The sequence below is a fragment of the Penicillium atrosanguineum genome (assembly GCF_028827265.1).
Source record: "Penicillium atrosanguineum strain IBT 20685 chromosome Unknown utg000007l_segment0_segment0, whole genome shotgun sequence".
NCBI lineage: Eukaryota > Fungi > Ascomycota > Eurotiomycetes > Eurotiales > Aspergillaceae > Penicillium > Penicillium atrosanguineum.
In genome coordinates, this window is record NW_026623139.1 from 3,357,239 (window position 1) to 3,373,443 (window position 16,205).

General features: G+C 47.2%; 4 protein-coding genes across 4 annotated transcripts; 2 read left to right on the top strand and 2 right to left on the bottom strand.

The window, feature by feature from the left end:
* Positions 1–669: 669 nt before the first annotated feature.
* On the bottom strand, positions 670–1,119 carry N7443_009480 (uncharacterized protein; the record flags this gene model as incomplete). The annotated part of the gene is made up of 1 exon (XM_056889536.1): positions 670–1,119. The coding sequence occupies one exon, from the start codon at positions 1,117–1,119 to the stop codon at positions 670–672; it is 450 nt and encodes a 149-aa protein (XP_056738838.1).
* Positions 1,120–2,782: 1,663 nt separating this feature from the next.
* Positions 2,783–6,364, bottom strand: N7443_009481 (class I adenylate-forming enzyme family protein; the record flags this gene model as incomplete). Its single annotated transcript, XM_056889537.1, has 2 exons — positions 2,783–4,876; positions 4,946–6,364. The coding sequence occupies 2 exons, from the start codon at positions 6,362–6,364 to the stop codon at positions 2,783–2,785; spliced, it is 3,513 nt and encodes a 1,170-aa protein (XP_056738839.1).
* Positions 6,365–7,644: 1,280 nt separating this feature from the next.
* On the top strand, positions 7,645–8,364 carry N7443_009482 (uncharacterized protein; the record flags this gene model as incomplete). The annotated part of the gene is made up of 1 exon (XM_056889538.1): positions 7,645–8,364. The coding sequence occupies one exon, from the start codon at positions 7,645–7,647 to the stop codon at positions 8,362–8,364; it is 720 nt and encodes a 239-aa protein (XP_056738840.1).
* Positions 8,365–10,193: 1,829 nt separating this feature from the next.
* Positions 10,194–11,300, top strand: N7443_009483 (zinc finger CCHC domain-containing protein; the record flags this gene model as incomplete). The annotated part of the gene is made up of 1 exon (XM_056889539.1): positions 10,194–11,300. The coding sequence occupies one exon, from the start codon at positions 10,194–10,196 to the stop codon at positions 11,298–11,300; it is 1,107 nt and encodes a 368-aa protein (XP_056738841.1).
* Positions 11,301–16,205: the final 4,905 nt, after the last annotated feature.

Genomic DNA, 16,205 nt, shown 5'->3' on the forward strand with positions numbered 1-16,205 from the left:
CCTGCTTTCAGTAGTTTTTGAAATCATTTTTACCTCAATATTCTCATGACTTGATTCCCAAAATAAATCCGAAAAGTGCAAATCCCATTTCAGGCCACTGCTCTGAAATTTCGGCAAAATCGTAGTCGTAATGGCCGTGCGACACACGGATCACGTCAGGCACAGTCTCAGCACTGGTCACACCCATACACATACACACTCTCTCTCTCAGGGCTAAGGTTCTACTATTATTATTTAAACCTTCAATGCAATAAGAATACCCTATGCTCTGTAAGGCCACCTAAAGAGCCATAGTTGGAAAAATGAGAGGCTATGGAGGTAATCCATCTAGACATAGAAGGAGCCAAACATCTTGGTTTCGTAACCCATTTCGCCTAGAGAGTATTTATTTTCACTTTTCCCTGGTCTGGAGTAGATGCGTAAATGTATCTCCTTGCCATATTTTCGAAGCTCTTATGGAAAGAAACGCTTTAATCAATGTGATGAACCGTGAGGTTGACTGCTAACTGTATTGTAACGCTCGTATCCATGTTTATGAAAAGTAATAACCCCACCGACTGTGAATATATTGTTACAAAACAATTCAAGACCTTGTAACAGACTAAATCTAATATGGACTAGTGTGTTTCAAAATAGAGTTCAAGAAAGAAGAGAAGAGAGTAAAAATAATCACAGCACGAAAAGACCGGCAATGACTGCGGCACCGCCCAGGACTATTTCTTGAGCTATGGCAATCGGCATGGCTGCATTGGTGGTGGCAGCTGCAGAACCCGAGCTTGTAGGAGTCGCCTCGTTGGTAGCAGGAGTTGTGGTAGCACCTGCTGCAAGCTGCGATGATGCCGAAGAGACCTGTTCTGAATAATCGCTCGCGGTGAAAGGAATCTGGGTGAAGCAACCATCGGAATTACCCCCGCTTGTCATCCTCCTTGGTAAAACATTTCTGACTTTCAAATTGGAGTTCGTGCCCTGAACGCAGCAATATTTGGTGGGGCCCAAAGCCGCCAAACTACCATAGCAGCATTGGCCGTCCCATTCGCTCCAGCTCTGGGGGCAAGAGGCTGCCATTGTGGTGGCCGCGAGGGAGAGGGCTATAAGCAGAAGGCTCTTGAAGTATGGCATTGTGAGTTTCAGGTGGAATAGTTAGGAGTATTTATGAATGATTGAGCGCGTTGAGGGGCTCTGAATATGCATTGTGCTTAACTTTTATAGACGATATGAATGCCAACAAGGAGCTTGCTGGGGCTTCTCAGCCCTGCGCAAGGAGCTGCTATAACTTCCTTCTTGATTGGTGTTGAGACTTCGAATACATTCCCTTAGCAAGGAACTAAGGACAAAGCTGAGTCTATACGACCTATTCGGAGCTGGGATTCGGGGTTGGGGGGCCTGGAAGGTGTTAAGTCCATAGGAGTTTCACGTTAACTACAAACTTGTCAGTCAACCCATGGAGTGAGAACTTGCCGCTAACAAGTGGTCACATTGAAGATCACATTCATTATGTCTCTGTACGTAATTCTGCTTACTCATGGACTCCAGCGTGGTAACCGCCGATCATCGGTCGTACGGACTGACAATCCCGTACGGACCGCCAAGCCCACCCGTAAGGGCAAGGGGACTCCTCTCAACAGCCGTCTCCTGAGTTTCCTTAATCAATCAATCAGTTCTATGAAGGAGGAAGGAGGAAAAGAGAGAGATGTGGATTTTAGAGATGGAAGCTATGGAACTAGATCTATTTTGGAGGCTGAGGCAAGGGATGCGGTAAAGGGGGGCAGAATCCCACTCACTGCGAACAAACCCAAAATGCATGGAAGCACGTAGTATTCAACGAAGGTACGAAACTGAGGAAGGCACTAAGTGTTGAGCGCTGCGACTTCAGCGAACAATTGCTCGCTAGTCCCAATCGGGTTAGTCAGGCTCCCCGATCCAGGTCCATACTGCATATATCAGTCGTCAGTTTGGGTTTTGGGGGCAAACCTTGCCCCCAATTTCGGTTTTTGGCGTAGTCTAATCGACTTCTATATGGAGGCGTCTCGATAGTACTTACTATCTTTCCTTTAGATAGTTAAAGGGAAAAGGATTAGAACTTTTAAGGATAGGTTAGACTAGACAAAGGATAATGTGACGTATTGGACCGCAACCAAACCACAAACCACTGCGGTTCCACATTCGGGCCCGAATAAAACCCATTTTTGCATAAAATCGCATAAAATCGCATAAAATTCTACAAGTAACTATAAAAAGTGCCTTATATAAGTAGCATCACCAATAAAAGGTGATACACGTGTTTAATTTTCCCCACTTTAAATTTCCCCACTTGGGGCCCCAAGAACCATTGCGATTTTGCGGTTTTTGGCGCAGTCTAGCCCCGGAGAACGAGTAGTCCGGTTTCCGGGGTTTCCGCAAGACTACTTCCTAATTTCCAATTCCCCTTCAGAAGCAATGTAGAAGAGATGAGAGAAGATGTTGTATTTTTATTTTGCTTACAGCAAAAATTATTTTGTAAAATTTGTCAACTGGCAGATCTTTCAGGGAAGACGGTCCTCGCCGCTTCAGAATACCAAGTATGTATATATAGGCTTCCATGTGATTCTGCCGGATTCTTGTACATATGGTCATATTCAGGGGCTGTATAGCTATGTGTTTAGAAACCTGGAGACCCCAAAAAATAATGAAAAAGACAAGAAAAAAAGATAGATAGAAAAACGGATAAATGTTACATTGAAAGATAGCAATCTTCCTCGGACGATCAACCCTGAAAACCCAATAAGGGTTTCTTTCCTCCACATCACTTATGATAGCGACCTGGACCCTCGCGATCAAGATCCACGATATCCTGACCTTGGAACTCGCACTGAGCCACATTCTTATCCATATTAGCAGGATCAGAAAGCCAGGCCACAGCGCACAGGAACTCCGTCATAATATTGTGTACCTCGGATGCCCGCAACTGCGCATCATCGTATGAGACAGTCAGCCTCAACATGTTGCCCTCTAAAAGAGCCGGCAGCCAGGAGAGACCGAGGTCGGGTCGAGCAATGGCTTCAATGCGCTTGATTGGATCTGAGGCGTGTTCCTTATACCCTCCCATAATCCAGTTGAAGCTTTGTCGATGAACGATGTCAATAAAAGACTTCTCATCTGAATCATCCAGCTTTCGACATATTTCATTAATCGGAGCGTAGATATGAGAAACAACATTATCTTGGTCCTTGGTCATCCTGGCCAGAAGCTGGATTGCCGTTTCCTCTGGTGTAATTCTGGTGCGATTGAGGATGTGAGTGATTGTAGGCCCATCAACTTCCAATATCTCCATTTCCTTGTCATCTGGTTGACTCTCATCCGCAGATGGCCAGGTCCTGCCTGATTCAATCACTCCAAATATTGCCTCCTTGGCTCCAGTCATGCGTACATTCAGTAATGCGCAGGCGCATTTGGCAATAATTGGGGGTGTTATTGCAAACTTGTATTGCAATTCCAGGATTTTAGGCACAAGCACGGCACGACTGATACCTTTGGTTCCACAGCTTTTGTCTCCATCGAGAAGAGGTCGCTCGCTGGAACAACCAGGGGTGTTGTCACTGTGGACCCAGCCCTGATTATCACCTTTCAGCCAGTGTGGCGCAATCTGCGGTGGCCATAAAGCATCTGTCGCAGACGACACTCCCCGAATCCTGTCGACATGGAAGTCGACAGCTTTCTGCGATGTGGCACCAGTTCGGTGACTATGGTAATCTGTGATATAATCACGGTATGGATGGAAATTAAGAAGCTCCTCTTTATGGTTCAGAAGATCCCTGAGGTCTTCAAACCATCGAGACAAGATGTGCGCATCAAACATCAGATGGTGTAAGTGCATAACCAATCCGACAACCGACGGATTGTTCACACTAAGAGTTGTAGCCCTGAACAACGGCCCATTTGTATCGATGTAGTCATACTCGGGGTCATTCAGCTTGTATGTTGCAACGCATTTCACGTCTTCAACTGTCCCGCCATTAATGACTTGTAGTCTCATCCAGTCTGCACTGGGATGCATGGCCAGGTATAGATCTAGTTCATCATCGTATGTAACAGGCGTGCACCGTAGCAATGGATGACGCTGGAGCCATGTATGGAAGGCTGCCTGAACATCTGCGATGGTAATTGATGAGTTCAAAATCCATGACACCCGGATGTTCCACGAGTTGGGCCTGAATCCACAGTGTGATCGCTTCAGACAGTCAGAAATTGGAATGACTTCTTGGATATCATCCCATCCAAATCCAAGCGGGTCCAACTTGGAAGAGGCTACGAGTTTCGCCCGCTCCATGTCGAGCTGTATTGGATGGCCATGGGCACTGTCATGGCAGCGAGAGTCTTTGGCGTGAAGTTGCATTCTTTCTTTCAGCAGTTTGGCCTGTTGTTGAATCGTGTTGAACTTGATTAAATCACTCTGCCTAATTACCAGTTGCAGCTTTTGGCCTATCAGGTGGCAAAACTGGATTTGCATCATACTGTCGGCGAAGGTTCGTATAGACACATCGGGATCGATATCTCCAACCGCCAGACCCGTTATGGCAGACCAGAATTTGGTTAACTCCGATGTAAGATCATTGAAAGAGACTGGGTTCTCGACAGCGACCTGATTCAGATGATCTATGACCCATTCACGAAGCATTGCTTTCTGGATTTTGCCAGAGGTTGTAGTTGGGTAGGTATCCTTTCGAAGATCTTCCAGAAGATCAAGAACGCGTGCTGGAGCAAAGGATGCCCCCAATTTATTCAAAATCATCATCTGAATAGTTTTTTGTTTCGGGGCTTGGGTTGAAGGATCCTTTCGGATCACAGCAACAGGGACTTCACCAGCAGTAGCATCTGGGATTCCAATAACACAAGCTTCCTATCACATACAATCAGTGCCAGTTGCGTCAAGATCGCGTTTTACAAGACTAGGGCTGGACCGACTCACCGTTATCTCGGAAACCTCGCCCAAGCACCGTTCTATTTTCAATGGGGATATATTCTCACCACCGCGGATGATGAGATCCTTATACCTGCCGAGGAGGTAAAGGTAGCCATCGCCATCCATATACCCTTGATCCCCTGTGGCTATCCAACTCACCCCATTTTCACGATAACACGAGACACTGCTGCTGCCTATATAGCCGCCAAATACCGGAAGACCACCGAGGTGCACCTCGCCAATCTCTTCTTTGTGGATGGGGGTGCGGCTTCCCAAAGCACAGATCCGGACTCGCCCACCGGAGAATATCTTCCCAACAGAAATATCACGATTGATCAGGTCCAAGGACGTTGTGTCGATGGAGGTATTGAGAATGGCTATGCCTTCGGTCATGCCATATCCTACCACAACCCTCGTCGCCCCCAGATCCCTGCTGCGTTTCACAACGTCCAATGTCACTGGAGCACCACCTAGAAACATTTGAAATGAAAGGCGGGAGCTGTGCTCAGGAGATACACAGTTCGATAAAGCATGTACCATCGCCGGGACACAGGGAACTGAGACTCCTGGGTAGGATCTGATCAGTTGCACACTGCTCTGTGTGTTGAAAGAAGGGCTTGGAAAGCTGACAGTAGCACCAGCCAGCCAGAATGCAAGAGTCAAAGTAACATTGAAGACATGAAAGTTGGGCAGATGTTGGCAAAGATTTGCGCCAGGTCCTACGTCCAAATGGTCCATAAGTCCCAGCGCTTGAGCACCAATGGAGATGGACGTATGTGGACAACCTTTGGGAAGTGCAGTGGTGCCACTTGTAAACAAAATAAGCGCTGTATCATCTGGCTTCCCGGGCCCAGGCAAAATAGGAGTGCCATTCAAGGGTTCCGACATGATTTTAGTCAGTGTCGTCCACCCGGCCGACATAGTAGTCTCTTCATCGGCGACAACACACTGAACCAAAGACCGATGCTTTTGACAGAACTTGATCTGGTCAATTCGGTTCGACATGGCCTCGGTCGATACGAACATCGCCGCTGGTTCTAGCTGGTTCAGGAGAGATAAAATATCATGGTCATCACGATCGAGCACCCGGGGATCCAGTGGCACAAACTGACAGCCCAGGCGGGCAGATGCACAGAAAAGAAGGGCCCACTGGGCCTGGTTAAACATCAGGGTAACGATCCGACTTCCATGACCAACGCCTTTGGAAGATAAGCGGGCTGCCAGTTGAATGCTCATCTGCTGCAATTGAGCAAAGCTCCAGTGCAAGGGCCGTGTCGCATTCAAAGTGTCCGTCTGATGGTGAGATATGATGGCATCATGATCTGGGAATCGGTAGGCGACTTGATCGAGAAGTGTAATTAAATGAGTGGTTGGCGCTTTTCCTTTTTCATCGCAGGCCTCCGCCGACAAGCAGTTTCTATCCATTGTTTAGAATTGACAGATAGACAGTGAAAGGAAAGGTATAGATGGGTCAATGGAAATAATTGTCTAATTTGGTATATTACTAAATGTCTTGAATTCTCACGAGAAACAGGAGACTTATAAGCTTGTATTATCGGCTGAACGATCCTCAATTATCGTCTGTCACATCCAGGAGAATCTGGTGGTAATCAATAGTTCAACAACTAAGTTTGACGGAGGGCTGAAATTCAATAGCGTTGTATCTACTGCAGGACGATCCACTACGGGTTACCCGAGCTGGCTGAAAAACAATAGTGTAGTTTCTACGGCGGAATAAGGAATATAAGAAGAGAAAAGATAGCTTAGAGACTTTTAATCCCTGTTTCGGGATACTCCTAGATGATCAGTGACAGCCTACTGAGACTCTAGACTCTACAATCTAAATGCTGATCATGGATCTGTGATGTCGCTCTCCACTTAATCCACTTGCCCCACCAGCGCTAAAAATGAGGTTCAGCTGAGTTGATTAAAGTTACTGCACAGTTTTACTTATTTAGTACAATCTATAATATAGGAGATAACGTATTTCCTAAGCGGGTCCCCACCCCAAGCGGGTCGTCACGCCTAAAACACATAGTAAATGCGGTAAGTTACAAATTCGAATTCTGACAACAATATGTTATTCAAAGAATAAAATATAGTTAAAGGCTTGTCTATATTTATTTTAGGTATACATCAGGTCAATTGAGAATATAAAGTGTCACTCGCTTAACATTTAGTTCGATCGCCAAAGCTAGTGTAATTTTCGTAATACGCTTTGCTTTCTACTAGATCACTCTAAGAAGGTAGGGATTGCTCAGAGTGGCAATAAATAGAAATAGGCAAATTTTAGAGTTAAAATACTGTATGGTTGTGGAGCTTTAGAAAAGTAGTTTGTATGTGATCTAGGGGGTGGCGAGCCGGTTGGGAAATACATTATACGGAGGTCCACTTCGAAAGTCGTGTCCCGATCTGCATAGTTGTTTTTTTATTCTATTAATAGCCATTTTCTAGGTAGAATGAACTTGAATATTGTTACCTGGACTAACAGTGCTAACCTAAATAGTTCAGTATCCTGCTGAAATCCAATATTTTACTATCCACTCCATAGGTATTCAGTACTTAAACTCTAACAAAAATGTCAGACATTAAGCGTATTGCGTTTCAATGTATATTGTACAATATAAATGGAAATAAATAGCTCTGCTTTGCCCCCAAAATTTGACCCTTGATTGAGAGATAACACCAATTCCATTATTCTCATCATGTCCGGGATACAATATAACTTCGCCATATTACCCCATGACGACCACAGCGTTCGGCAATGGGCTCCAAAATTCATCGAGTTCCGCCTGGACGCTCTCAAAGCAGCCCCTGCAAGCTTCTCATCATCGCATGAAAAGGAAGCCCGCATCTCCAAAGCAGAATGGATTTCACTGCTCTGCGAGCCCGCCTATAGGGTGGTGGTCGGCGTTATTCGAACAGATGACCACCGTGCTCTCCCCGTATGGGAGAGTGAGTGGGTATTGATTTCAAATCTCTATGGACCGCGCTGTCACCACCAACCTTACCATGACAACGCAACAGACTGTCAAGAATCGTCCTGGTACCTAGCAGCCTCCTTTGTTTCTCCTCTACACCGGCAAGGTGGCATTTTACGTGAGGCATACTTTGCTTGCGAGCGAGCAGCTGTAAGCGAGGATAAAGATTTATTCCAAAAGCGACAACACGCTCAGCCTCTGCGCCTATCTGGACATCGATCAAACCAATTTAGAACGCGCATACTGGCCACCATTCAGTCTAAGGCTCCCGCCTTACTGAACTACTACCGATCGGGTGGACTTGAAATTTCACATACACTCATAGTGGGGGACCTTGCTCGATGGGGGTGGGAAATTGCGCTCAACCCTGATGGGTTAGACAAGGAGGTCATTGTGTTAGAGAAGATTATTGCATGGGAGGCTGAGCCATTGGGCCGGCTGTAAGTAGAAGATTTGAATTGAAAATATTTAGGCCAAACCTACCATTAAGCTAGTAGGATTAATTACAGTCGACTCTCGTGGGCAACGCTAGACATCGGCAAGGACCGCAAGGGACCGGACCAGACCGCACTATGTAGGGCCCGGTCCTAACTTTTTAAAGACCGCACTAAGGCTGTCCGGTCCGGTCCGGTCCTACGGTCCAATGAATAGGATAAATATAGAATCTATAGGTATTTTTTAGTATTCTACTTTTATTCTTTATTAGGAAAAGTTCTAGCTAATACCTACTAAATATATAGATGAGAGGTTCTAGAGTGCGCCAAAAACCGCAATTGGGGGCAAGGTTTGCCCCCATAAACCAAACCGCAATGGTTGCGGTTTGAAACCGCGAAAACCAAACCAAACCACAAACCATTGCGGTTCCCCATTGGGGCCCCAACAAAAACCATTTTTGCATAAAATTAAGGTCTTGGCATACATAAATTTGCTGATTCATACTTTTAGATTACTGTTATTAAACTATGTTTTGGTCTCAACACTACTTAATTATATTTTTTGACTATAAAGCTATGAAATATAGGGTAATTCACTTATATATAAAATTAAAAGTAGAAGTAATATAATATTCCTTTATTTTTAGTGTATTAATCGTAGGTATTTAGCCAGTATTAGGTATTAGGTCTCTTAGCTATATTTTATTGCGAGGATATATATATTTAATAAAGGGAATTGATACTCCCACCACCCCCTTCGCTCCTCCCACCACCCTTAACCTGAACTATAAGGCATTTTATCCTAAATAGGCTTAGTTTAGTAATTCCACTCACCGCTTACTTCACCGCTTCAGTCCTCCGCCTAAATCTCGATATCGATGTAATCTCTTCTCTTTCACCACCCTCCATTTAACATAGCGTCTTTACCTATTGTCGGCCGTGAAGGGAGGCGGATACCACGAAGCTTTTCGTGGCGCGGGGTACGCTTTTGTAGATGCTTCCCCACCACGGACCGTAGGTCTATCCGACCAAGGAAGGCTTGATCGGATAAAGAAAGAAAAGAATAAGATAGAGTGCAAAGGGCTTATGCACTCTAAATGAGCACAATCCACAATCCTCAAACAAAGGACTAAGAAGAAGGTCTTTCTAAGCAGATAGAAAGGATAGTAAAATATTTGAAGAGAGTGAAAGGTCTGATTCTTCTACCTAGTGTGATAACACGGCCTTGTATGGGGATACGAACGGTCACGTTACCCTACTTTTTCTGCCATACGGCACCGCCCTTAAGGCATATTTCTATCCTTTCGTACACTTACTTAGCAATACACACCTTTCCACCTCCAGAATCTCATCTGGTAGCATGTCCTTGACTGGTCGACCTGCCACGGTCGGCCGGGAACGGAAGCATTGACGTTGGATATGCCTCCTTTCCTACAAACGATCACCCGAAGCGAATGATCGAGATCGCTTGCGTACGCGATGTTGAAGAGTATTCGAGTCTTTCCTGATCCTTTCTGGTCGCCATTCATCTGAACACGAAAGTGTACGCCCGGAAACTAGCGGTGTGAGGAAGTTACGTGCTGAAGTGATCGGCACCTCGACGACCCGCCGACTAGGGCTATGAACGGCAGAGATTGGTCAGAGATACTCATGTTGATACATATCACATTCGTATACGATCATCAGGAGGTGGTAAACAGATGATTACGTGTCCTTCCTGGCTCTGAAAGAAGACCCATCTTAAGAGAGGAAGTAAAAGACCCAGTGGAATTAACATTTTCAAAGAAACTACTTCGAACATTTACGTTCTTATTCGTTCACACCCGATTACACGCAATCATGTCCGATAACATCACCGAAGGCCCCCAGTTCCTACGTTCTATGTCTCCGGACACGGAGCATGCCCTACGTTCGTTGCCACCGGATAGCGCGGAAGTATTCTATCGTGCTTGGGCAACTATTCCCGAAGAAAGTTTGCCGATTCAGTCAATGCTGATCAAGCAGTCGGCTAGTATTCTAGCCGAGAACACCCGCCTCCGAGAAGCCGAACGGCAACGTATGGAGAACGAGCATGCTCGTGCCCAAGAGGACCCAATCCAACAGTTAGCGGAAACCCTCAGACGTATGCAAACTGGCCCGGTCGAAGGTACGCCAGACACTTCTGAAACCACTCGCTCTACGTTCTCTCGGGACGGTAGTGCACAGAAGGCCGTACGAAAGGCAGTGTTAAAGAACATCCGTCCTATCGAGAACTACCAGGGCGCGGTGAAGTCTGATGCTGCACGGAAGTATCTACGCGACTGCGAACGCTACTTCCGCGAGATATCTTCGTACGCTGGCGCTGAACCAGACGATAGTACCAAAATTATTCATGCAAGTGGACGATTGCTAAAGCGCGCTGCCGAAACCTGGCGTGCGTACACGGATCAAGTTGCCGGTAGATATGGTGAAGAAATCACTACCTGGCAAGCCTATAAGGATTGGATCAATCGCGAGTTTTCGGAGCACCTCGGACCCGAAAAACGATGGGATCGCTTCGCGAACTTAAGGCAAGGACAATCGTCATTCCATGAGTATGCGATCAATCTACAGCAAGCTGCGTACGATTGCGAAATCGATATTCCGGAACAAGTCCTGATCCAATACCTGCGAATGGGTGCGAACGTGAACTTACAGAAGCGTTGGGCTGAGGATCGAGAACAAGATCGCCCGACCATTCTGCAAGACGTTATTCAACGATTTATTGAGTTTGAGCGAGGAGCAATGGTCGCTGGTTATATTAACCGAACGAACCCGGACGATATGGAGCTGACTGCCCTACGGTCCCGTTCGAAAGACCTTTCGACAATTAAGTGTTATAATTGTGACCAAAAGGGACATTACAAACGTAATTGTCCGGCTCCGAAAAAGGAAAGCAACAGTGGGAAAGGCCAGTCAAAAAACTAATGCGGGCGACTACTTACGAAGCCTTGGCCGCTCGCATCCGTAAGGCTTCCCACACACCAAATTTCTCCAGTCTTGATCGTTTAGATCCGGCCGAAAGGGATCTTGGTGAAGAACGCCTAGATATATCACTAAATGTCTTGGGTGATTCATTGCTTTACTACACAATCGCGCTCGGAAACGCTTCAACGCCTCCGACCGTGACCGCTCTACTCGATAGTGGCGCGTCGCATACGTTTATATCATTAGACGTTGTGACCCGTCTGAAGGAGAATCTACCACCACCGAACCTTACGAATCCTATCACCGTTAAGCTCCCGAATGGAGAAGAGCTTCGTACGCGTGCGAAACTAAAGGTTCCGGTCCGGATCGGACCGTGGCGTGGAGTCTTAAAAATGTGGATATTGGACTTCCCAGATTTTGACTTCATTCTTGGAAGAGACTTCTTACAAAATGTTAACCCTGTGATCGATTGGGTCAACGGAAAAATGACCATTCGGGACCATCAGCAGACGCACGTTATTCAGCCCGCTGAGGTCCCCTGTTTTGAAGGAAACGCGAGAGTACGGTTGAACCTTATCTCCGCAAAGCAGTGTTCTCGTGCGATGCGAAAGCGACAGTCGCAAGGGGTATTCTTCGCTATTCGGGAGACGCCCGATCTAGAGCGAAAGGAGGCTTTCGGGGCACCAACACATTCGGATCCGCGGATGCAGGAGATCTTGTCAAGATATAACAAGGTATTCCGTGCGGAATTGCCCGAAGCACTCCCCCCAGAACGACCAGTCGCGCACGAGATTGACACTGGAGATGCCCACGCGATCAATATTAATGCGTACTCCCTATCGGCCGAGAAACTGAACGAACAGGCCCGACAGGTAGAGGATTTGATCAATCGTGGATTAATCCGTCCGTCAAGTAGCCCTTGGGGATTCCCGGTGATATTCGTGAAGAAACATAACGGTTCATGGCGTATGTGTATCGATTATCGGGCCCTCAACAGACTTTCGGTAAAGAACGGTTACCCATTACCGCGAATCCAAGAGCTTTTGGATACGGTCGGGACCGCAAAGGTGGTATCGAAGATTGACCTCACATCCGGGTACTGGCAGGTACGGATGGCTGAGGATTCAATCCAGAAAACCGCATTTAACACCACATGGGGTAAGTACGAATGGCTTGCGATGCCGTTCGGACTATGCAATGCACCCGCAACCTTCCAATCGACTATGAACGATACCCTTCGTCCACTTTTGGGCAAGTGTGTAGTCGTATATCTTGATGACATCTTGATATTTTCTCATAGCTCGGAAGATCACTATGATCATGTCGATCAGGTGTTATTGTTGCTGGACTCGCATAAGCTATACGCTCAGCCCCAGAAGTGTCAATTTGCGACCAACGAACTTGAGTTCTGCGGACATATCATTGGAAATGGACAGCTTCGGCCTTTACCGGAGAAGGTCACGGTCGTACGCGAATGGCCACGACCGCGAAACGTCCATGAAGTCCGCCAGTTCTTAGGTTTAGCTACCTATTACCGTCGCTTTATCGAAGGATTTGCTGCAATATGCGTACCACTCCATAGTTTACTGAAGGAGTTGGACGCATCTATCCGACAAAACAAATTCCGACCCATTCGATGGACAATCAGTTGCGAAAGTGCCTTTACGAGACTGAAAGAGGCTTTGACGAACTCGCCCGTCCTGTCACAACCGGACCGCGATAAGCCTTTTCGGATCGAAACAGACGCGTCAGAGTGGGCTATCGGTATGGTTTTGCTCCAAGCGGACACGAATAACCGCTTTCACCCTGTGGCTTTCGATGGAAGGAAGCTGCAAGGTGCGGAGCTAAACTACCCAGTTCACGAGAAAGAACTACTAGCCATTAAGGAAGCTCTGCGCATATGGGACCGTTATATCGAGAACGGCACCAAAACAACTATTGTCACGGATCATGCAAGTCTTCAATACTTGCAAACGACCACGACCTATAGCAAACGCTTAGCTCGTTGGGTCGCCGAATTTCAGGAATATGACCTGGAAATTCAGTATCGTAAGGGTTCAGAAGCTATCGTGCCCGATGCAATCAGTCGGAGGCCTGATTTCCTGGGAGATGGCCCGGCCGATGTTTCGGAGACCCGACCGATATGGGATGCGTCACTGAACGTGGTGCGTACGTTCATGGGCGTACCCGAGGAGAAGTGGTTGGCAGCTACGGAACGGTATCTCGACGATCGTACCCTTCCGGTTGAGAAATCTATCGCGAACGCAGTGCTGAAACATGCAGGGAACTTAAGTTTTCGAGAGCTTTCGGACCCGAATCAGTTGACTGTAGCGGTTACTCGCCAATTAACCTTCACCCATGGGGATGGGGTCCGAGCGCCTTATTTGGAACCCCGCCAGCGTGGTGATTTGGTGGAACGCCTACACCAGGAGTTCGGGCATCTTGGTCACCCGGGCTTGAATGGAGTCATTCGCCCACGAGCGTGGTGGCCGGGGATGCGCCGCGATGTCGAAGAAGCTACGCGAACTTGTCCGAATTGTCAAGTTTCGCAGGGACTGCGGAAGAGCCTCGAACGCGAAGTTTCGCAACCGATGGTGACCGCAGGACTTCAGCCGTTTGAAAGATGGGGAATTGATCTGATCGGAAGGCTACCTACGACCCCGAATGGTAACCGCTGGATAATCACTGCAATCGATTATGCGACGGGTTGGCCTGTCGCACAAGCGGTGAAGGATGCCACCGAAGAAGCGATCGGACTATTCCTTTTCGAAAGGATCTTCGTGCACTATGGTGCGCCGAGGGAGATCATTTCCGATAATGGCCGAAACCTCCTAGCCGGAGCCGTACGCTACTTTGTGAAGTTGCTACAGACTCGGCATAGGACGACGACTCCTTATCACCCCCGTACGAACGGGAAGGTGGAGAATTTGAATGGAATTCTTGGACGGATGCTTACTAAGTATCTAATGAATAAGCCAACGAGGGCTTGGGATCTATATCTACAGCAAGCATTGTTCGCTACGCGCGTACACGAACATGCTGTTACTAGATTCAGTCCATTCTATTTGGTGTATGGAGTTCACCCGCGAATCCCCAGTGATCCGTCCGATGGCTCAGGAACGGAAGCGTTACGCACCGATGCTATCCGAAACCTAAGCGATGCGCGCACGAAAGCAAACGAACTGCTACTTGCGCGAGCAATCAGGACGAAGCGTGTACGAGACAGCCTCGTCACGAAAACTAGCTTCCAGCCGAACGACTGGGTTTTGATTCGGAACGAGACCGGGAAGAAATTTGAAAGCAAGTGGTTCGGACCCTATCAGGTCCTCCAGTCCCACCCGCTCGGGACTTATGCTTTGGCGGAGCCTAACGGCCATGTGCTCCGTACGCTTATCAATGGATCAAGGTTGCTGGAAGCGAACGTGGATGATCCAACGACGTTATGGACATCCTCGGCAGCCCGTATGGCCCTACGTCGGGCCCGAATACAGGTTGAGCGACCCGAAGAGGTCCGCACGATCCTGGAGATTGATAAGGATCTCCCCAACTATTCAGATCTATCCACTTTTACCAGGAAAGAGTGGGAAGATTTCAAGCGTTCAGGCGCACGCTTTGATTCAGTGGGGGAGGAGCTAGCTACAAGACGTGTTATTGCCAAACAAAGGGCAAAAGCACGACGTCGACGAACGCTACCAGCAGAGGCTGAGCAGCAGAAATCGGACTCGGACGAATGGAATTCGGAGGCGAACGACTACGAATCCGAAGCTTCTATATCGCCGGCCGAGGACAATGAGGAAGACGTTTCTCATACAAGAGTTTCGCAATATCGGGACGCTGATACAAGCGAACGGGAACTATTCGATGGACCATTTGCGGTTGTGATACCATCGCGGTCTACGAATTAGATTGTTACAGTGAAAGTGTGCGTTCGCGCATGACTCAAACAATTTGATTGCATAATCGGACATAAAACAAAAAAAAAAAAAAAAAAAAAAAAAAAAGCAACAAACGCGCACGATGAAGTGATTCTCCTAATCGGGCCTTTCTGATTCACTTCCGATCCTGCGCAAACGCGCGACTTCATTGATCCCACTGATCTTATTGATCTTATTGATCTTGTTGATCTTATTGATCTTGTTGATCTTGTCGTTGATCCTGCTACGGACGTGATCTACAACGAACGGCTCCAATTGGTCGAGCTTAATTGTTGACAGGTCACGTGCCACCCCGGATCACCAAGATGCCGCGGACTGACCCGAACTTTCGAGGGTTTATGTCGGCGCCCGTGTTTACCTTTATGTATTCATTGTTGACGCGTCCATTCGCGCGCGTGTCCTTTGTTTATGTACGCGTCCGAATGTTGTTGTGATGTCCTTTCACCATATACATGCAGACTTGGTGACGTTCGAGGACGAACGCTCCCATGTCTTACCAGTTTCCTTTGTTGTTATTATTTATTTGTTACATTGCTGGTACGTGGCCACTATCTGGCATGTTCGTGTCTGATGCCTTCCATGTTCGGGTATCCTGAGGACATGATCCCGTCTAGTGGGGGAGGATGTGATAACACGGCCTTGTATGGGGATACGAACGGTCACGTTACCCTACTTTTTCTGCCATACGGCACCGCCCTTAAGGCATATTTCTATCCTTTCGTACACTTACTTAGCAATACACACCTTTCCACCTCCAGAATCTCACTAGGCTTGTGTATATAATTGGCACTTTGCCAGCCAAGCTAAAGGACCTAACGCTTAATAGCGTTCTGGCCCGCAATAATTTCCACTATAGTTTTAACGCGACGATCAGGCATAACGGCTGCATTATTTCTATATAGTTAGTATACGTTTAGCATATGTACTCCGTAAGTACTTACTGGCTCTAGGATGTTCCTAGCGGATATAT